The sequence below is a fragment of the Cyclopterus lumpus genome, chromosome 15 (assembly GCF_009769545.1).
Source record: "Cyclopterus lumpus isolate fCycLum1 chromosome 15, fCycLum1.pri, whole genome shotgun sequence".
Lineage (NCBI taxonomy): Eukaryota > Metazoa > Chordata > Actinopteri > Perciformes > Cyclopteridae > Cyclopterus > Cyclopterus lumpus.
The window spans coordinates 3,880,665-3,903,451 of record NC_046980.1 but is presented as its reverse complement, the minus strand read 5'-3'; the positions used below and the strand labels follow the sequence as shown (position 1 = coordinate 3,903,451).

General features: G+C 43.0%; 1 protein-coding gene across 1 annotated transcript in view; it reads left to right on the top strand.

Annotated features, from left to right (window-relative positions):
• LOC117744274 (pro-neuregulin-3, membrane-bound isoform) overlaps nucleotides 1-14,042 on the top strand; it is a 287,795-nt gene extending 273,753 nt beyond the window's left edge. Inside the window, exons 8-10 of the mRNA XM_034552470.1 lie at nucleotides 6,079-6,206; nucleotides 8,084-8,248; nucleotides 13,427-14,042. Coding sequence (XP_034408361.1) covers nucleotides 6,079-6,206; nucleotides 8,084-8,248; nucleotides 13,427-14,042 — 909 coding nt within the window. The remainder of the gene's footprint in view (nucleotides 1-6,078; nucleotides 6,207-8,083; nucleotides 8,249-13,426) is intronic.
• The last annotated feature ends 8,745 nt before the right edge of the window (nucleotides 14,043-22,787 follow it).

Below are 22,787 nucleotides of genomic sequence, written 5' to 3'. Positions count from 1 at the left end.
TATGAAATGGGTTGCTCTCCCGTCTCCACTTGGCCACTTGCATCAGCCTCACAGGTCTTTGATTGAGCAATCGCTCAGTGGTTTGGGAGCACGCCGCTGGCCAACAATGTCATTCATCATCTTCCCAGCGCTCTTTGTCATCGCACCGCTCTCTCCGATGTGTGTTTGAGAGTAGCGGCATGAAAAAAATAAAATAAAACATTACATTAATTTGAGTGCCAGTCAAATACACATCTTTCGTAAACCTTGGGGCGAGGGCGTACATGTGCATTTGTGTTATGCTATGTTTATCATGTACAGTGAGTTTACTTATGTAATGTACACAGGTTTGACATACACATTGGCTTTATTGGATGAATTGGATGTTTCCTCCAAGGGCATGATTTACATATACAATGAAGCAAAGCCCATGTACTGTACACACCAGGGACTCTTAATGCATCATAAACACATTAACATACATCCCTTGTGTGGGAGAAGCACATTTGCATCCTGTATTTGAGGCACAGTTGGCATGAAGTAGAGATAATTACAATTCATGCTGGCAGTTCATGATACTGTTAGTCCTTGGCCTGAGTTGGCTTTGTTGGTCCCTTCATTATGAAAGAAAGAAAAACTAGACTTCTGAAGAACAATCTGCATTGATTATTTGACAAAACATCTTCATTAAATACATTCAATTGTATTAAAGAGCGGTGGAAAGGCAATCTCATCTTATCCAGACTTTAACATAGTTGTTTTGGTGCTTCCACCTGACCAGACCTTATATAGTTCATATAGTTAATAGTTTAATGTTTTGGGAAAGGATATGCTATGCTAAGCTAACTAGCCTTATATTTTACCGGTCACACACAACAAAACAGATTACACATTATAGTCTCATCATAGTGTGCAGAAATCAGCACACAGAGAGGAGGTTTAGGTGCATGAATGGGGTCAAACACCCAGGAGACTGGTGGTTTTCGTGTCTAAAATAAGTAATTTTAGCCTAAAACATGATCTTTTACTAAACCTAACCCTAGTTTTGTTGCAGTTTCGCACCATGAGCATTTAAAACAGCAGGACGTTGATATAAACGTACCAAGAAATTCTAATATGAAACGTTAATGTATCCAGGGGTTGGCAAAAAGCTAGGTTGACCGTACAGACATGGGAGTGGTATTTTCTTCTCTTATGGTAAGCATATTCCCAAAATATTTTCAGTAATTTTGTTATGGTAAAGAGAAAAAAAATCAATCAAACAAAATCAATGTTTCACTTGAATCAACAGGTCAAGCAAGTTAAATTGTCGAATGGAGCCGGGCTGCACGGGGCCTGTCGACTTTAATCTCGAACGTTTAGGCTTTAAAACACAAGGTGGCGTTCTCGCCCCGGGGGTACAGAGTTTCAGTTCACAAAGGGTTCAGATAAGACGTAGCTAACCAAAGCTTGAAAGTAATCTGTAATCTGTTCGTGAAGACGGTGCGTCAGGTGTGTCACCTCAAGACGAGTGCCCCGCCAAGGACAAACAAACCGGCTTCTCGGGACTTCCATGAAGATCAAAGGGAATGGCAGAAATCCAACCTTCCAACGTGGATTTAGATCATATTAAATGTGGCGGCCATTAGAAGTTAATCATATTACGTTTCAGTTTCAACCTAAATGTCCCAGTAATTGAAAATAATTCAAGCACATGCAATGGATTCATGTATTTTTTTTTATCAAACTAGCAAATGACACATGCGAAACCAGATCAGTTATTGATAAAGGAGGACGTCTGTTTCAGGTGCAACGTCCCACCGACGTTCTTCCTACTCAATATTATTCTACCTTTTATTTGTTGACACTCAACCACTAAATGTCAATTTGATATTTTTCATATGAAATTCTTCTGCTGTTGTCATTATGAACGTCAATGGGAGGAATGATCAGACCCAGCGCTCTTCTTTTCGGCTCGGGGCTCCGTTCAAACTTTTAAATGGGTCACTGCACTTCATCACTTTACTTCAGCTTTGCAATATCTATTTCACACTTTCTGGAGAAATCACTAGCCGGCCAGCAGCGTAATATTGTGACTGAATCGCAATCGCAATAGCACTCCCGAGCTAACGTGATAACTTTAAGCGTGTCTCTAAGGGGTTAATAAATATCGCATTTAGGCAACCTGATCTCATGGGAAGGCGTGTTCATGGCATGACATTTGAAAGTCGTTTCCACGCTTGGTTAAAAGTCCCGTGTTTCTTTAACCCGCCCCCACCCCTCTCACTTTTCGTACTCCGTCACCTGATCCTAGCGTAGCATATTTTTGTATATGCTACATTGCAAAAAGCAAGAAATGGCATTGTTATTGAACTTGAGAGGACTTGCATAAGTCGTGTCATTCATACGTGATTTGGTGTCTACTCGGGGGTTATACACCGAGTGGAAGGAGCAACACAGCTAATGACTAAAAGTAGCCCGTTGGCTCTTATTTTGCTAATTGCTCTATTAGCGCTGACTAATGAATTACTGATTATTGTTAACCGACTCAACAGAATGTAAAACTGACGAAAAACAAAGCTCATCTTTTAATGTATACATAAAGCCTTTGGGAACTTTTTGAATTGTCATTTTTATTTTGAAAGTCTGCAGGCCATCACATTACCGACATTTCTGAACACATGGTTAATGCTGTTGTCATACATAGCAACACTTTAAATAACCCTCTGCTACAATTAAATCTAGATTTGTTGTTGTAATTTTATACATTCATTTATTCATACATATTTCTGTCGCACTCATGTACAAACAATGCCGTATAACCGGGTGGCTCGTGACAAAGACAGCAGAACTATCTGTTAGTGGCCTGTTATACAAAATGAGGTATTCTGATTAGCACCACAGGGCCCTTTTTGTTGGAAGTATTTGATTAAGCAGCGAGCTGAGGAGCAGCTCCAATATTTTCCCTCAATCAAGTTTTACCCCCCTATCGCGTATTCCACAGGTATCCCACAGAGTGCGTCTGTCACTGCCGCATAATTGAAACCGCTCATTGTCCATCATGAACAAGACCATCCTGAGCATGCTCTTCTAATCTGAGTGTGTGTGTGTGTGTGTGTGTGTGTGTGTGTGTGTGTGTGTATGCGTTTATAATGCTGTAACGCTATTATTGATGGCAGCATCTCTGCACAAATCATAAAAAAATCATTTTCCTTCCGGATGGTCTGTCAGAGTTTTTCTTTTTTAAACTCAGCGCCACAGGCATATGGTGGATCTCAGAGATTAAAACATCCATTACGGCACACGGACGTATATACATTAATAAATGTCATTACGTGCTCCCCTTTGCACCACAAATGTCCAGATACAGCTTGAAGTCGCTGTCAAAGTAATGACTTTTGCACCGTTGTGCGTGAGTGAGTGTGTGTGTGTGTGTTTATGGCGCTAGAAAGCCGAGTTTCTTTGCCTGCAGCTGTGTGAAAAAAACATTACATTTATATTGATGACCTCTATAAACAGTCAGTATTGCTGTATGACACATGCACGCGGTTTCCATTTTTTTTCCTTGAGCAGTAAAGCCTCGATCTATTTTTAAACCGAGAAGAGGGCCGCTGAGCCGGTGTTTGCATTAACAGATCGGAGGCACTTTTCCCTCTGTGAGCTGATAGGCAGAGCTTTTTATTAACCCAGAACATAAGATAAACACAATACTTTCCCTGCCATTAACTGTAAAACAAAGCTTTGTTAAGTCAGTGAACTTCAGTTAAGACTAAATGGGGGGTTTGATTAATCTTCCAGCCATTTCTTCTTAAACATGAATAAATTAACATGCGAGCATAAGCCGATCCTTCTCTGTTTGAATAATTAAAGGCCGCTTTCTTATGTCGCATGCATAATGTGAAAGAAAAAAAAGTAATTTTCTGTTTTATCACAAAGAAAAGAGCAACTGTTTGCTGGAAGCTTCTTTGTCAATTAGCAGCTTGAACCACGGTGGCAGAATAGCATTAAATAGCACTATTTGTCCACTCAACACTAATCTGAGCCAGATACCCAATAAATAATAACATATTATTCAGACTTCTGATGTTTCTTAATAGTCAGAGTCAGTCAGAAATGGCAGAGGGACCTCAACCTGTATGATTTTAGAGCTGCCATCAGCAACTATCTATCATGCCACACCCCTAAAATATCAATGGCGCCATCAGTCACATTTCAAAGTCAAGCCTTGCGAGATTCCACCTGAAGACCGGACGAAGCACCGCTCTTCCTCCCGAACCTGCCTTCTCATCATCAACATGTCTGCTTCAGGCGGAGAGAGAAAGCGCGTCGTGTTTTTTTTATTATTTTTTATAAGCGCAAGTCGGCCTTCAAATGTCTGAATGGTCACGAAACCGAGAGAGAGCAACCGTCGCGCTAACGAGGTTCCGTGTCCCGCGGGAGGGGTCCCTGAAAAAGAGTTGCGTCAGTGACAACCTTGTTAGTCAGACATCAAGCTCAGAAAATTGTTCTAAACGCATAAAACAAGAAAAGAAAATGCTTTGTGGACAAGAACGTCCTCCCACCTGATGCCACTGAAGATTCCGTCCAGACGACGCCGCAATAACTGGCGAGGAGAGAAAGCCGTCGCTGCCGGATGGATGCAAAGCACAGATACATGGTTGCGTGGCACATGAGAAATCAAACTCCTTTACATCTTTGAAGGCGTTTAGAGTTTAAAGACTTTCTCGGTGTTCAGCAGGTCTCTTTTTACCGGAGTGAGTCTGCCTACGTCAACCGTATTTGGGAAGTGCAGAACAGAGAGCGGTTTGGTTCTCATTGCACATTTGTCTCACCGGAGACGAACATGAAGAGAGTTTAGGCAGAAGCTGGGACTCTGCGTCGTGGCGCGTTAGTGCCGATTTAGCTATCCTGTCACGACGGCCACCAGAAGGAAAAAGGGGGAAAACGAGAGGGGACACGGGAAGGATCACTGTGGATGGAAAAGGAGATTCTGAGGGGATGCAAAAGACCAATACACAGTATTATAGAAAGAATACATTTCTATACAAAAGTGAAGCATTAATCTTGGCAGAAATCACTGAAGTGACTCATTCCCTACGCAAAAAGACAAGACTCGCCAATGAATTGTTTGAGAGTACAGAAGAATGTGAACAGACAAAACTCAAGATTTTGAGAGCCAAATGATTGTTGCGGTAAGGAGGCACTCGTGCAATGTAAAAGTAATGCTTATTTCATTATCTCTGTACAGATCTCCATTCTCTGTTTAATCTTTCATTATGCCATTGTACTAAAGTACTGAGGACTTAATTGCATAGATTTACTGATCGACGTTCCCACTGTGATGAATCCAGGCTTTGAAAAGGGGGCTTATTAATGATTAATTTCTTGGCATTTCGGCCTTATTTGATGATTTCAATAAGGGAAGAGAGATGCGCTGATATGCAAACGATGCGCATGTTTACGTTGCAGTAAAAGGCTGTTATCACAAAGCCTATTTCAAATGCATTGAAGACGTGTGTTGGGCTTGTGTTCCCTTAAAGCGAAGCAACGTCTACATATGTTCTATCCGGGTTTGCCTTAAGTCATGAACAGAGTTTCTCCTCTCTTGAATCATTTTGAGAGACCTGGAAGTCTGTGACATCATAAATATATCCCCAGTGCATCAATCGCCTTTCAAAAAAAAAGAAATGGCTTGAAGATTTTGTGACAGAACCTGAAGCTTTAATGCTGCAAACTAATTGTACCCTCCACACGGTACAATTTACCTCAATCCCCGGAAAAGTAAAAACGATGTAGAGGAAGGTGGGAAGAAGAGTCAGAAATAGATGTAGCCGGACACCATTTATTCTCTGGGCTCCCAGAATCAAGGCAGTCGGCACTCCCCTCCTCGAAGCTGCAAGTGTGTGAGAACGAGCTCGGGGGGGAGTTTATAGAAGAGATATCAATACACGCTGCTTAAGAGGGAGGGCACGTTTGATCCCGATTTGGGAACCCTTAGTGTAGCATGATGGAGAAAAGAAAAAAGACATCTTAAATAAAATGTGTTGTAATTTGTCCAAAGTGTTCCTCGAAACACGTGAACTGCAACTAAACCTTATTGTTCGTGTTTGTTTCCTGCAGTACTGCAAACGTTCCTCCCAGTCCTCCCAGTCATCCCAGTCCCGCCAGGGCAACGTTTGTGGCTCCAGCTTCGCACACTGCAACATCTCCACCGACGGCTCCGGGGGCGCGGCAGCGAAACATCAGAGGTAGGACTGAAGTTAATTGCGCGGACGCGATCTCATACGTCACACTGGACATGAAAGTGTCCCCCACCCCACCCCACCTCCGTTCCCTGCAGGAAATATTAATAATGCCAATAACACCGACTCCGGTGTCCTTTCCCGTAGTCGGCGGCGACGACGCAGTGAAGAGGGAGAGAGAAATTGAATTATCCACATTAGAGTTCAGGCAAAGTTAATTGCTGATTCACGGAAGACTGATAGTCATTCTAATTAAAGCTATAGACGTGTTAATAAGCATATCTATAACACTCGTGAAGAACGAGGAGATGGAACGGGAGATAAAAAATGGGAAGCGTCGCATGCATGCATTTACGAGCCAGCCCAGGCATGTAAAATCCCAGTAAGCTTTCTTCTCAAACTGCTCCTCAGTGGTGTGTTAAGAGGGCCGCTGGCCTGTTCATCAGCAAAGCAACACACACACACACACACACACACACTTCTCACCGAGTTGGAATTCACATCCTCGCAGAGGCTGAATTTTCTTTCTGTTGCACTAAGCATATTCTCAGAGCTGAGCCAAAGAGCCGCGAGCGTTTTCTAAGTCATTGGTATTCGTTTTTTTTTGTCTTTATAACCTGTGGTTTTTATGTGTGAGAAAAGAGTGGAAAAGGTTTTGGATTCAACATGAAACTTCTTTTTATATTGTTCATGCTTTTCTCGACTTCTCATTCACACCTGAGAGCCTCTCAGCACACTGGTGGGGTGTTCGACCTCTAACTGCTGAGCAACTCTACCAGAGCAGCTGGGCTTTAGTCAACTTTTTTTTTTTTAAATTTCAAAGGGGATCCAGGCAGTGGTTGAGAGTAGATTCATTTTTTTTAAAACAAACTAGAAAAACCACAAAGTCCACTTCTCTATTCTTTTTGGCTAAACTCCTGCAGGACTTTTCTTTTCCATTTCTCGCTCTCTAGGTGAAGAGCCGAGTTGATCACCAGATTACTCGCCTGGCAGTCTGTGGCTCTTAACCACAAATGGCTTTCTTTTGCACAGTTTATTTGTTTGCAATCGTATCGGTTTAGGCCGAGGCTTGGACACTATTGTCGGGATAGCATGAGGTTGTGATACCACAGTCCAAAATAGCCAGAAAGGCTAATTCTGTGTTATGTAAATATCTGGTTTAAATGCTTTAATCGAAAAAAAATTCTGCCAACACTATTAAGTGCCTGACTATGAGCACGGCTTCCAGTTGTTATGGCTAAGTAGTCCATTTTTTAAAAAGGTAAATCTCTCCTTCAAAACAGCAGAATATGAATGAGGACATGTACCACTTCAGTAAAGTCCAAATCTACTCACCACATTTTCTCTTTTTGAGAGATTTTATAAAAGGACATGCGGATAACACCATGCTTTTTTTATTATTGTAATACAACTGATCAATTTTTTTTTCTTAAAAGATGTGTAACTAACCAGAGGTCATTTTCCCAGTGACTTTTTTGGTAACTCTGGTTCTATGCTCACATTTTGACAACAGTGTCCCAAGCAACACCTGACATGCGCTTTTACAGATTGTGGGTTTATTTTAATCGTATGATCTGTTGGTCAGTTTCCATATAATTACATTTTATGAAGATTTTTAACAGTGGGAATGTGTTGATACGGACTAGCCGGGTGATTTGTTTTTTAAACTGCTTATCAGGAGATCCTTATGCATCCAAAATGTTGGAGCCAATCCAAAACAGACTAACGAAAAACTAGCAAAACCGTATGTTTATGAGTTAATACACAAAATAGATAAGCAGTAACAATCCATCTACGCCATGTGCGTCAGATATAAAAAACAAACTCAGATACCGTGTTGAACAATAACTTCTGAACATCTATTGAATTCTTTCTTTTCACAGCCCGGATCAGAGAACCCGGGCAGCCCATTGGTCAGCTCCACGCAGGACTCCGCCCATACCCAGGGGAAAGCTGAATTCGATTGGAGGATCCAAGTATTCAGGCCACGCCTACCAACACCTTCAAGAAGTGGACTCATCGGAGAGGGACGCTGAAGCACAAAGAGGGTGAGGAGATTTTGGGGATATATCTTAACAATTAAACCCCTCTGGTTTTTGAGTACCTCAATGTTTCCTCTTTTTAAATTCAAATAATTCAGATAATGTCAGGGGTTTAGACATGCTGCAGTATTTTCTTATCATTGGCTAATTGGAGAGTAGGGGGCGGGAGGCAGGATGGGGAAGTGGCTGACGGTGTGATTGACACATTCCTTGCACTTAATGGAATTTGACCACAGTTACATTTGCTATTGATTGGTTTCTCAGCGATTTTTCCGTCCCTGAAATGTCCAAAAGCGACATTTAGAGCGTCATAGTCTGAAGCGTCAGGCCACTGACAAAAGCTTCGGTATATAAAGTGTTGAGCTGAAAGTATTTTAAGGTTACAACCTCCCTTTCTTTATATCTCCACTTTGCTTCTTTGCTGTATCCTCCATGTGCTGAGTCATTTCAAACGGAAAAATACAGACTCGCCACGGACAAAGCTTTGGATTTCATTTCAAGAGTGGATATTACAAAAGCCAATTCTGTGATATTTTATTTCCCCAAAAAGACCGTCATTTCTTTTTACCCCCGCCCATCCCATTTTGTTCTCCAATCTGCTGAGCAAAGACAAAAACAAGGTCACGTTATGTTGTGGTCTGCAGTACAGTGGCACCAGTTCAAAGGGAAAGGCTTCGCCCCGGCGCCGGTGCTTTTTAAGGACACGGTACAAGGCTGCACATCCACACACTTCACTCTCTCTGACGTCGTCGTGTCAAGCCGGTGCTGAATTCTGAATCTCTGGTCCTTTTTTTGTTTTTTTTTATGTGATGGCTTAGCAGGTGGACAATTAAATCCTGACATTTAGATGCAACACGGCGTGTGCGCACGGTAGCAGCGAGAGGAAAATGCAAATGATCGGTTGCGAATGATTAGCAAGAAATGCATCTCGTGTGAAAGGCGCTGTGCCTCTTGACACATTTTATTTGGTGGGTCATGAGTCAGTGCTTTAACCCCACCTGGACTGACAAGCCGCACTTCAGGCGTTCAGGTCCCAGCGGCCCCAGCTCAGGATAAAGCCCCACATGACCTACATGCATAGTAATAGAAAGAGAGAGAGAGCAGACCGTTTCTACCCTCAGCCATGTCTAACTCCAACATACAGTGAGCATTGCATGGACTCAAATACTGTGGCAAGCATATTGTGAATGAAGCGGCGTGCGCACAGGGAGGGCCCCTTGCCCTTTTTGCTTGCAATCACCTAGGATTTATTTAGTTTTAATCTTAAGTGTGACCCAGTGCCGCTCAGGTGCCCCTCTGGTACGCCCAAGGGGCCTCTGCTCATTCAAAGTCCATCAATCCAAATTGCCATTTCCAACATTTCCACATGTAATTATTACTCATTTTAGGCTTTTCACGTCTGCAACTGGGTTCTGGTCAGCCAAGGGTCCTATGGTCGGTTCTAAATGCCTTCTGGTTGGGCATAATATGTCCTGGTTGGCCCAAGCATCCTCTGCGTGGTACATATGACTTCAGGTCAAGCGGTGTCCTCTAATCAACTAAAATACCCCTCTGGTTCCCCCTACTGCCAGGCTACAGTGAAGGCATCACAAAGAGTCCGTCAAATGGGTCTTTTTTTTACTGGCTTCACCGGTTTGTGCAGCCTAACGTGGGTATGATAACATCTAGACTGCAGTTGGCCATGGAAGGGATAAGGTTACCAAGCTCGTAAAGCAGACCTCCGTGGTGGATCATTCATGTAATGCTCCCACTTTGGTTGGCTGATCTCCTGGTCAGATGTCACATGTCACCCAAGTGTCATCTGATTGGCCCACTGGTCTCCTGATCACTGAAAGTGTCTTTAATTGCCCAAAAGCTGCTCTGCTTTGACTCCTTTATAATTGTTGCCCCTTCACCTCGAGCATCTGTGCACAGAATGAAAACTCTCCAAAAAAGAAAACTCAAATAAAAACAACAATAAAAAAAAAAAAAAACTCAAGCACAGATGCTGCATGAAAATCCGACGTATCGCAGCAGATGGACAGACAGACTCCCTCTCTCCCATGGTATGGCCGTCTTGAGTTGCCATGGAGACACGTGACCACGAATGCATGGAGACCGAAGGCAGAAATAGAGAGACAACCGGTTTGAATCCATTCTGACACGGATGGGGGAAAGGCGTTCGAAAAAATATAGTAAAAAAAGAAGCAGGGGCAGTAAAAAAATAAATAAAAGGATGTGATAGAGGAGTGTGCAGATAGCAAATGACAGTCAGAAAAAAGGCTTTAAAAGAAAGGATGCCAGTTCTATTCCACGCCTGTTAGGATGAAGCCTCGCGTTATCTCAACAAAATGGCTGACAGGGAGACAGAATGTCCTGTGTTGTTACTTCTATTTTAAGATAAAGCTGTCTCCAAAATGGCTGATGGAGATACTGCGCACAGTTTCACAGTTTTATATATATTTCTGTCCACTGTTTGCAGTATTTTATGCAGTAACATGCCGTTTTGTTATTTTTCCCCGTCCCTCGGTAACTTTGTTTCGCAACCTTGAGTTAGAAAGTCACAGCTTCTGCGTGTAGACGTAGGCGTCATCTACACGCATGTATAAATATGGAACCTTTTTTCCCAGTTTTACAAGGTCACTGCATGAAAACATTCATTTCATGAAAGATTTTTTTTTACTTTTGACTTTCAGCAGCAAACGAATGCGATTATATTAAGAAATGATCCGCCGGGGAAACGGATTAATGAAAAATTACTGTTAACACTTGTGCACGTCGTGAACTCCTGTAACAAAGATAAAAGCCCAGCCACTTATCTCACCTCACTTGCACACAATCTCTCCGTAATACCCCTCCGGCTGCTCTCTCTCCCCCCCCCCCCCCCCCCCCCCCCCCCCCCCCCCTTCGTTGCTCCGGGGTCTATATTTGAACTGCGCTTCATAGATTTTTGCAATCTGATTGTGTTTTCAAACACATCAAAAGAGAGATTTGTCTGTGAATGTTATCTTGGGAATTAGCACCCTAGCATCATCCTCTCTTATCGCTCTCGGGATCCTCTCGGCTTTTTTCCTCTTATTTCGGTGAGGTTTTTCTTTCACGTCTCTAAAAAAAAATACTGTTCTCAGCAGCGTTCTCCTCCCCCACCACTATATTAGCAATGCCTTGATGCAGAGCGCCGAGTGTGTGTGTGTGTGTGTGTGTGTGTGTGTGGTATTACAAGGGAGAGGGACTACAAGTTCAATTTTTTGACTTGGCATAAAAAAGGCGAGCCTTTGTGCAAAGGATTATGAAGTATCGCACAAAGATAATGACGCGCCGCTCGCTCTACGATGCTGCTGGATCTCGACACGGAGGGCAGGGCCAGTCTTAGAAAGAAGGAAAAAGAGATTATGTCTGGGCTCGTAGAAGATAGGTCAAGACCCAGATTCAGAACAGAGCCTCGGTGTATCAGCCATCAGTGGCGGCGAGGTGTACGCAGTGAGCTTAACAGGTGAGACACAAGATGAGCCTGATCATAGAGGTGCGATTGGGCAACCCGTACCCCACCAATGGTGCAACTGTCAGGGAAGCAAGAATAGTGGTTTCAGAGGCATTCGGTGGGTCTGGAACCAACGTCCATTTGACGGGAGTACGCGCACCCACCTGCGGCCTCACGGGCAGAGATACGGTCCATGCCATCCTAAACCCTAACTCCCTGCAAAGACGGAAGTTTATTGTGACGCTACGCATGTGACCGGCGTCACTAACACGTGCAGAAAGGATGCGAGGGGGAATCGTAGTAGAGAGGGATAGTTTGAATCTTGGTACCGAGCTCATTATTTGACGCATTGATGTGAGAATGTGTTGATCCGGAATCGAAATGCACTGAATGTATCGCATTTCCACATAAAACCTCATTCAAACAAAAGAAACCTATAACAGGGGTCAAACACATTTTGACCAATGGATGTCCGTGACTTTTCCATGACTTTAAACCAAATTTCTATGACCAAACATTTTGTGAAATCTCGGTGTATACATGAAAAAGTGAGAACATTTAGTATTTAAACTAACAATGAGAATTCCAAAGCATACAGTATACCTTAAATGACACAAATGAATGAGGGGCAATAGATTGAGCGTATGCCTGCTTATATTTTGAGCGTCTTTCTTTTAAAAGCACAATAATTATTTAAAACTCAGCGTGAATGAACATCTGAATATAACATTACTTTTCCAAAACTTTGGGGATTTAATTTTTTTTTCAGGCCCGGAAAATTCTTTCAAAATTCCAGGACTTTTTCAGGTTTTCCATGACCGTACGAACCCTGGTATAAGAGCGTACTGAAACCACATTTATTTGCCAAGTATACAACCTCCCAGCTTGTATATTGTATATATATATATATATATATATATATATATATATATATATATATATATATATATATATATATATAATTCTGCATCTCAGGATTTTGCATCCAGTGGGCGTTCAATGCATAAAAGATGCACAAATGGGGGGCCGGTTGGTTTGAGAAACCACCTAAAACCACACGTGAACATGGTAAGACAGGTAGGGTGTAGCACAAGATGTCCAGTTAGGAAGACTTAACATGCTCTTGGGAACAGACGAGGACAATGCAGGTGACAGGTGTGACTGAAGGCCGAGGTTTAGAGAAAAGAGATTGGCATCCGTGATGTTATACAATCTCTGAGCGAGAAGGACTCAAAAGGGATTTTTCAAACAAAAGCAGATGGTCTTGACCTAAAACTGGAGCGACTAAGAAAAGAAAAGAACAAAACAATAGAAATTACCATTCGTGATGGCTGATTACCTCATTCGTCCTTGACTACAGCTGCGCGCCGCAAACTTTTAAAACTCTTTTTAAAAGTACTTTGAGCCGTTAAATCAATAACATAAAGAGTGAACTCGCTGTTACTTACCTCTTTGCTTATATAAAGGGAGTAGAGGTTTTTTTTATTTCATGTTTGCGCAGACTCAGATATAAAAGAGATGAAAGAAAGATGTCGTGGCTCATCGCCTTCCCCCGGTTAGTCGGGGAGATGGCAAAGGGCGAAGAACTGCCCCTCTGTGTATTCTGCCGGGGTTTCAGCGTGGGCGTTTGAAAAAGGCACAATGACCTTCAGTAACCTTCGCTCCTTTCTCTTCTTCTTCTTCTCTCTCTCCGCCTTCATTCCCCGTTTTCCCATCTTCTTTAGTTGCCAAATGCACATGGAGGACCGACGCGACGACCCCAGACGCGACGCCTTCCTACATATGCAAACTCCCGTTTCCACGGAGACCCCGTCGCCGCCCGAGCGCGGCGATCCGAATCTCGACACCCGCAGCCTGCGCGGACCCGGCCGCCGTCACGGCCGGTCCCCGCCTCCTCCGTTCCGCTCCTGCTCCATCCCCATCATCCCCTCCGTCCAGTGTCGCCATGGCAACGAGGTGTCCTGTATGCAAACCGGCGTCGCGGCGGCGACGATGCCGGTCACCTGCGCGAGGAGAGAGAAGGCGGGGCACGCCACGTCGTCCTCTTCCTCTTTCTGCTCGTCCGCCATCGGCCGGCAGCGGCAGGACGAGGTGGCGCTGCTGCTGGAGGAGGCGCAGGAGCAGCTCAGGGCGTTGGCGTCGGCCCACAGGAAGCAGGAAGACGACGGGGTCGGCGGCGGCGGCGGATCGACGGCGCTGCTGGCGGAGGCCCGAGAAACAGTTTGCTTCCTGAACCTTAACGGAGGGGGCGCCGGGGCGCTGAGCTGTAACGGACCCACGCAGACCCAGTTGCTCAGCCCCAGCCTATCACACAGAGAACTGGGCCTCAGCGGCCAATGAGAGGACGCGCTTTAGGACGTATGCGCTTTCGGTTCGACGCCGTTTGACAGACAATGGTGTCCGGCATCTTTTGAGACACGGACGGAAAATGCCGAATAAAAAAAATAATGAAATATTAAAAAAAAGTCATATGGATATTCTGAAAATGTGCTGATGATGTCCTGCGTGGATACAAACACTTCTGTTGAGGCCACCTTTACACCAACTGACAGTATGGAAGAAGATTTAAAAAAAAAAATAATAATAAAAAAGATATTTACATGCATTTATTTACAAGAGAAACACTCCTACTTAGGCAAAAAGAAACCAAATAGTCTGTCAACTCCATGGTGTTTTTAATTGTAAAAAGAATATATAAATATATATATATATATATGGATATAAATATATGGAATTTCAAAAAGTGACCAAGTACAAAAGTTTGAAGAACACAGGAATGATGTAAAGACTTTTCCTTTTTTTTCTTCTTCTCCCGGTTTTGTATTAACTCAAAATCACATTTTGGTTCTTTTAACGTCCCGACGCACGTCCGCCAGTCGGAGTCTGTGGGCGTGCACAGAAGAGCCCCCCCCCCCACACCCCCCCCCCCCCACACACACCCACCCCCCATCTCCGGCCTTCTGAAAACCTGTCTACCCAGCCAAGAATTACAGTGCACCCCTCTGTGGTTACCAACAACACTCTGAAGATTCAAGACAAAAAAAAACTCCTGTGTGTGTCTGTGAGTGTGTGTGTGTGAGTGTGTGTGTCCAGAGAGGGAGAAGAAGAAAACGACTCAAAGGATGCTGACTCCACTTTTGGCCAGTGATTTAAACCAATCCACATTATTTCTTTCTTTTTGTTACTAATTATATTTTCACACACGTATGCGCGCACACACACACACACTCACCTGCGCGTCACTTTCGGTTGGATGAACGGATCAGAAGGACCAAAAGGACGGACTAAAGGGGCACCGCAGCAGCTAATCTGACTTTTTTGTTTTTTGGTTATTAATGAACAATGCTGCTTTCTAAAAAAGGAGGCCGACGGGAGGGATGACCACGCGGTTTTTGGGGGATCGAAAGAAATAAATGTCTCTATGTTGTATCCTATGAATTGGAAGCTTTTGAATCTCTGTATGAATTTACAGCCAAATGTTTCTGGTGACAAAAAGTAAAACAGTGGTTGCAATTCTGGTAAAGATTCTTTTTCAAAATAACAGTTTGTTTTGGTCGGTTGATTGCTTGGAAGACATTTTTGACACCTTAAAAAGCGCCCTTACCAAATGTGCATGCTGGATTACATCAGTCTGGTTTACAGTGATATACCGTATTTCTCCTTTTTGGCCTTTTCACACACACACACACACACAATCTGGGCTAAACTGGCTGGAGACCAGCGATCACAAAAGTTCCCCATCCAACTAGCTGGTAGTTCCCTCTTTTCACCACGCTGCCTGGAATACAAATACAAATCAATGATAAATAATGTTTTTAAAATACGGTTTCATTTCAAAATGCCATTCATCCATTTACGAAAATACATTCGATGCCTACGTGTCCAAATTTCCAAAAACCCAAATGTCTCCATCCATAAACAACTTTGTCCATTGATGCCATGAGTCTTTTGAGACGGCTTTTAACGTCACCAGTAGGCAGCATCTCTTGGTTTTATTTTTTATTTTTTTTGTAAGAGCAGCTGTCTCTCTTTCCAGATGTCATGTTTGAATGAAAATCCCAGAAAAGGAAGGAAGGGGAGAGGAGGTGGCCTTGCTTCTAAGGAATCCTACCAATTGTATTGCTTTATGTTGGTTCTATTAAAAAAGGGGCTCCAGTGGGAGGAAACAAATAAACGGACAAGGAATTTGTTTGTTTTTTAATCAACGTAGATGTTCTGGTATCCGCTCAAGTCCTCGCAACAAAATTGAAGCATTTTAAATTAATTCGATTGAAAGGAGGTGTGAGTTAGAAAAAGAGGCCAACTTTTATTGAAATAAATAAAAGAAATGTTGAACAATAAGTAGCAACAATCTTCTGGTGGACAAAAGTGTCACAGGCTTTTTTTTTTCAAAAGGTCTACTGCTGAACCACAAGTCAGAAAGTAAGCGTGACTCCTGGATATTTTATGTTTTTGATATAAAAATGAGTCTTTATATTGAAGTCTCAAATCTGCCGTACTTCATAGCTTTGTGAATGTGCCCCACCCGTCAACAGCAAACTGCTTTCAACCATCCGACTCGGTTCAGAAGAGGTCGGACACTCTGGATAGGTTCACAATACCTGAGAATTCACGTTCTCCCAACCTGTACTCATCAAATCCTTCACAATGGCCGAACCTTCAACCTCTTGTTCGTCGCACACAAGCAATCGCAAATCAGCCGGGAGCTTCTTTCTTTCTCTTTGTTTGGAGACTTAAGTTTGCCACGCTGCCGTACAGAACCCCCTAAAAGGCGCTTTTCTATACATCATATTGCTGAACCTCAACAGATTTTGGGTTATTTGATACTGAAATCCATTATGTCCTCACCAGAGCAAACACTGATGACTTACAGAATGGAGGCCGATGTGCTTCTGTGCACAGGCGGGAGCCAAAAAAAAATGTGAATTTGTTTGTTTGACCAACTGTAATCAGTGTATGAGCTTTTAACAGATAAAAAGTCTGCAAGCATTGTCTGGATTTGTTTTCTTATCTGCGGTGAGCCGTGCAACCACAACGTCCATCGACATGCATGCTTTCACAACATTTGCATCATCTCATAAAAGCTCAAAGAGCCGGAACACACACACCAGATGCTAAACATGCATGAACCCATTATTACTGCACCTTAAGAAGACCGCAATTGTTTTTTACATGCATGTATTTCAAGCATAATGCACATGTGAGTGTGTGCATTATGCAACAGAGGGGAGAAAAAAAGGAATGTAATGCTTCCCACTGACCATATTTAAATGGTTTTCCATTTGCCAGTGATTGAAAACTGCATTACTCCTCCTGCTGTATTTGTTTTTTACATTTTAAGAAGCAGCATTGGAGGCAATACAGGGGCTTTGCATCATTTGATAAGAAAAACCTCATTGACCTCTTCACAGATTTTGAGAGCATGTCTGAATTTTCTTGAGGTGTGTTTGTGTGTGGAATGTATGGAGTTACATATTTTCAGCGTGTTTTTTTAAAACACGGTTGAAATTCCGTGTCAAACAGACAATAAAGATCGAAGGTGAAATATAGGACTAGAGACCATCTAGTTGGATCACACCAGCCGCGATGCCCAATCGGTCCAGGGGCAAAAGGTGGGGGTGGCAACCGCCCCTTCCTTACTACTTCTGTCCCACTGGTTCGTCTTCGAACTGGTGCAGTCACGAAACTTTACCGGGGTAGTCGCACGGGAAGGCATACAAATTAAATAGCATGACATCTTAAGGGCATTCCACGTGTCATGAAATGGCTTCTTTTTTTTTGGTATGACATAAACACTTAGAAACTTAAGTATGGTAAACATCGAACAAACATCACTACGGAAGGTTGTTTTAGAAAATTTGCATTGGTGTGAGAATGTGTTGAAAGGGACCATTGCCCCCCCCCCCCCCCGACTTTACGCATCTGGCCCGATTTGGTGTAAATTCTTGTGTGATTCCATCGCAAGATGGTCTCTAGTTTTTTATTTATTGGTGCACAATCAGCCGCTAAATTGCCTTCCTCCATATTCAGCGTTCCAACGGGGCATTGTTAATCACGAGCCCCCGAGATCAGAGACGCCTTGCGAGTGGTGAAGTGAGACACATTTTGGGTGCAAATCAGTCTGACGTGCGGTTAAAATTGATCTGCTCACTATTTTCAACAGATTTAAGATTTTGAAAAATCATTCAAAACATGAAATAATACTAAAATCTGAGAAAAGAAAAGTCTGTAATATCATTTGCTGTTTCAGTTGTTTTTTTCCTCTCTTTCCCACTGAAACTGTGGTGATTACTGTCGTCTTTCAGCAGGAGAAGGATACTACAACATGTAAAAAACAAAAAGCGATGAGTCCTAAGTATATTCCTAGATCCATTCATGCTCATGTTAGGTATGTTTGTGTGCAACAATGTGTGTGTGTGTGTGTGTGTGCGTAGGCATGTAGTTGTTCAGTTTACTCTATTCCAACATCTGACTGCCTGCACTCTCAATTCTCCTCTTTCCCAAACCAAAGCACAGATTTATGGCCTGCACAGCAGTTTAGCTGCTTCAGCTTTAGTCAGTCAGATGGCAAAAAGTAAGGTTGTTAAGGCCATCAGTCCTGTGTGTGTGTGTGTGTGTGTGTGTGTGTGTGTGTGTGTGTGTGTGTGTGTGTGTGATGGCAGGGAATAGAGGTTAGACCATCAGGCCAGAGAGATAAGAGCTACAGCTTGATCCCCCCCCCCCCCAAAAAAGCACCGGACTGCCAGACCAGGCAACCCCATCAGACATTATCTGAACTGCTCACTGGTTCAGTGTCGGCGAGGCCCGGGTGCTGTGAACGTTTGTTTGTGTTTCCCACGCATGCTTTTCCCACGCATGCGCGCGCATGCATCAACAAATCTTTCTTTGCCGTTCACGCCGTATGCACTCCGGTCTTCGCACAAAAGCCTGCAGCTTGGACGGCTACGCACCGAGATAACAAACACACACACACACGCACGCACACACACGCAGCTTGAGCTAGATCAAGCCTGAAATAGCCAGAGGGGGATAGAAAAGAGAAAGACAGCGGGGTTTAAACAATTCAATTTGAAAAGGCAGCGAGTCTGGAGTGTGAAAGAAAAGATAATCTGTGTTACTGGTCCTCTGGATGGGTAATTCAAGCATCAAATTGTGTGCGTGTGTGTGTGTTTGCGTCTCTGTTCACCTGATATTATCCTCCAGAGGTACATTCCCCATGCAGACTTTATCTCTTGCTACTTTCGGCAATGAACGAACTGGAAAACTCTCAAATGACCGCGAGTCGTCGCAGTGGAAGAAGGGTTGTTGCCGTCAATAAAACATTGTGAAAAAAAATAGAGAAATAAATAGCCAGATTTCAACACCCACAAACATGCACAGGGCGCAAAAGATCAGCTCGTCATTCAGGACGGACTATTCTCCATTTTCTTCTTTAATTTGCCGGTGTCGGGATCAGCCAGGAGCAAATCCATTTGCATCTGCAGAGCTCCTAATCTTCACACGGTTTCAGGAACACACCAGCCCATAATGAGTGGTTGCAGGGCAGATGGAAGGCGCTTGGATAATGTGTAAATGTGAGCAGTGTGTGTGTGGCACTACAATTATGACATCTCCGTATGCAGTGTGTCAAGTGGGTCAGTGTGTTCAGTCTTTTCACGTGTGTGCAGCAGTGTGTGCAGTGTTCCTTCCCCTTATTCCTCATTAGTTTGACCCAAATGCATTTTTTGTATTTATTCGGCATCTGAAAAAAATTGCTTCATGCATTAAACCTTGCCGTGCAGAGAAAAAAAGTGTTTTAAATTTGGCTAAAAATAAATAAAAAAACGCAGCCCCCACCACCCCCACCCCGAGCACCGCTGATTCCGTATGCCCTCGTAAAGGAAGAGAAGTTTCTCGAGCTGCAGAAACACTCCGAGATCGACTTAATTATGCCAGAAACAGTTTCATACGCTATAAAAAAAAATAAATGCTGAAAGCTCACGTCCAATCAGGATGTTCTTGAAGAGCAGCTGACAGTGTGACAGATACAAATCAAAATACAAAGTACATTTTTGCTATACGCCTCATACATTATCCGCTATCTCGCCCTCATCGGGGGTGTTTCATAACACATTCCCGACAGACATCAGTATTTTCTTCTCCTTTTCATCCTAACTTTTCAAAACACGGTAATTATTCAGTCAGTCAATCTCTCCTTCAACTGTCATTCACAAAATTCAGATTATTCTCAAACCTGTTTTTTTGAAGAACAAACATGACCCACTGCATTTTTCACGAATGGTTAAAAACATCTCGTATTCCATTTAAAACCCCGTCAGGCTTCGAGTGTCCATTTATCAATCTACATTCTCTTTGATCAAGAAGACACAATAAATACCATCAATGGCAAATTGAAATTAATAGTGATATCTTTATGCTATGTTAATAGATTTAGAATGATGTTAGCCAGTCATTTGACATCGTCATATCTCTGCAGTTTGGATAATGCCAACATAATTATTAACTGCTTCAAAGTAATGAAATATTAGTGGAAACAAAACCTTGACTCCTACGAGTTCGAACCACTCGAAGATGATGTTTGTTTCCGAAGAGAGAACAACAAGCCACTTAAGAACAAATCTCTTCTTACAAGTGTTTTTTTTTTGCATCCATGTAAATTCGAGGTAAAGTTCTCACATTTCTACAGTATATGAACACCAAGTGGCCTCTTCTGGAGGATCCCGTTGATCCGATATATAAACTTGAGTTCATCCGGTCATGTAATTGGGATCAACAAGAGTACATAGCAAGAGAAAAGGACCATCGTTAAATAGTTTAAGGTGTTCAGGGTCTTTTCCTCATTGGCAGTGCCTGGAAAAAAAAACCTCCAGGAGGAAGATCAGATGTCCACACCAGCTCAGCCGACTCTACGTTCAATGCAGAAGACTTCTGGATGTCCAGGATGTCTTTGCTACGTGGAATGGACCGCACACACAGTACAGAGCTAGCACTGCACCGGTCGATCTCACGGCCCATTAAGTTCTAACTCCCAAAACGAGAGCTCCAGATGAACTCCCTCCCGTTGAGAAAAAAAAAAACTATCTCGATTTCATGTTATTTTTTTTAAACAAGCTACCATATCATTGACAATCACTTTGTAGAATCGTCGTATCTTTTGCGAGGGGGGGGGGGGGTTCGTAAGAATCAAACAAGCGTTGCCCTTGTCTAAGCAAAAATTAAAATGAAGCGGGATAACTTTCTTAAGGTCAGCACAATCTGGAACAAAGTGTTTCGTTATCAGTATTTATTAGCCGAATTAATTTTGGTGTATTTCCATACGAAGAGAGTCAGATCATCGAATTTCTAGCGGAAGGCCACAGTTGTACCAAAAGGTTGTGCTGAACCAAGCTAATTGTGTTTCGTGAGCCGCATGAGGAAAGAGTCACATTCCTCTGTTTTTTAAGCTTCATCTATCTTATTATAACTGTTAAGCAATCATTTTAAAAGGAGTGCGCCTGCTAGCGCTGCTGTTTTTCATGCTTGTATTTCCTGTGTGTCTGGAAAGTAACTACATAAATGGAGCTTAGCAAGAGTTTAATCAGGAGAACCACTTTATTATTGCTCTCTATTTCTTCCTTCAACGTGGCCTCGATATCACACCCCTCGGTTTATTCTCCTGCTTCTTTCTAAGGCAACTCCCTTTTGGGTCACAACATCCAATCAACTCGTCTTAAAAGTCCTCCCCTCGTCACCAAATAGGAGCAAATTACTAATCAGCATAGAGAAGATCGAATTACAAGACCCACAAAAGAAGACGTTACTCCATTAGACCGTTACATGCCAAATAGTTGTTTGCTGCTGTAAAGCTCTGATTTTCAAATGTAGCACCTTTAATCCAAAATATGTGTGGAATATGCACGTATATAGTCTCATTGACTTCATGCATTGGTACAAGAGAGTTGGCACCAACCTGTCACTCAAAACTGGCTACGCCCTGGATTATGCCTAACTTTACGCCTGAATATAATTTAATCCGATGAGTTGAATCCCCCCAAACAGTTGTCATGTGCCAAAACCAAAACCCGCCTGTAAACATGTTTGTTCGTGCCTTTTGGGCCAGCCTCAAGTGGCCATTCGAAGAACTGCAGTATTAAACACCTCCGCCTTGGTGTCGTTTCTCAGCGTCGCAGTTTGCCTCTCGAACCCAAAACTAGTAGTTTTGCCCAAGCACGGGGAGAAATGGCGAATAATAGCGGACCTTGGATGGACCTGTAGAGTACCCTGAGTCACAGGAAGAGACTTTATAACATCTGCCACTTTTTGTACCGAGGTCCGTCAGAAAGGTAGTCGCCAAACCCCGTCAAAGTGTTTGAGTGCAAGCTGATATGTGATGTGGGAGTCGATTGATGGCGTCAAAAGCCCAGTCTACAGGATGTCATTCAAGAAAAGGGCAGCATCACAGATTACGCCATGTTCTAAATCCAGATTGACATGGACTCAGAACAGAACAACGATATAGACTAAAGATCTGAGGATCTTTGATAGTTACCTTTTGTGACGACGCAGGACATGAGCTGCTTTCCAGATTTTTTGGGATGACGCCAGTATCAATACCTCGGTCGGTGATTAAAGGAGCAAGAGATGTTCAGGAATAAATGGGCCCAACGGTTGCTTCCTTGCATCGATTGTTTTAAGAGCTTTTTGCAACTGAAGACGAGGTAAAAAAAAAAGAAGGATGACGAACAAACCGGGTGAAGTTGAAGGCCCTGCCTTGGTTAGTGGCATCAGGTGAGCAATACTGAGAGCATTCTTCTTCAAAGAGGGAGAAATGCTCATTAAAAGCTGAACATATTTGCCTTTGCCTGCACAGTGCTGAGTCTTCACGAGTTATGTAAGCGGGAAATTAAGTTGCATTGTTGTTCTTTGTCGATTTTACTACATTTCACCAAAATGTAACTGGGACAGACCTCGTGCTGTGGTCCTAACTTTTGCTCTTCTCATTGATTATGTAAATTCATTCCTAACCGTCTGAAGGGGTCTGCAGTATGTCTAGGACCAAAGCTGAGTTCCTTAAGGTAGGTGAGATGGTCCAGTAGTATAAACCAG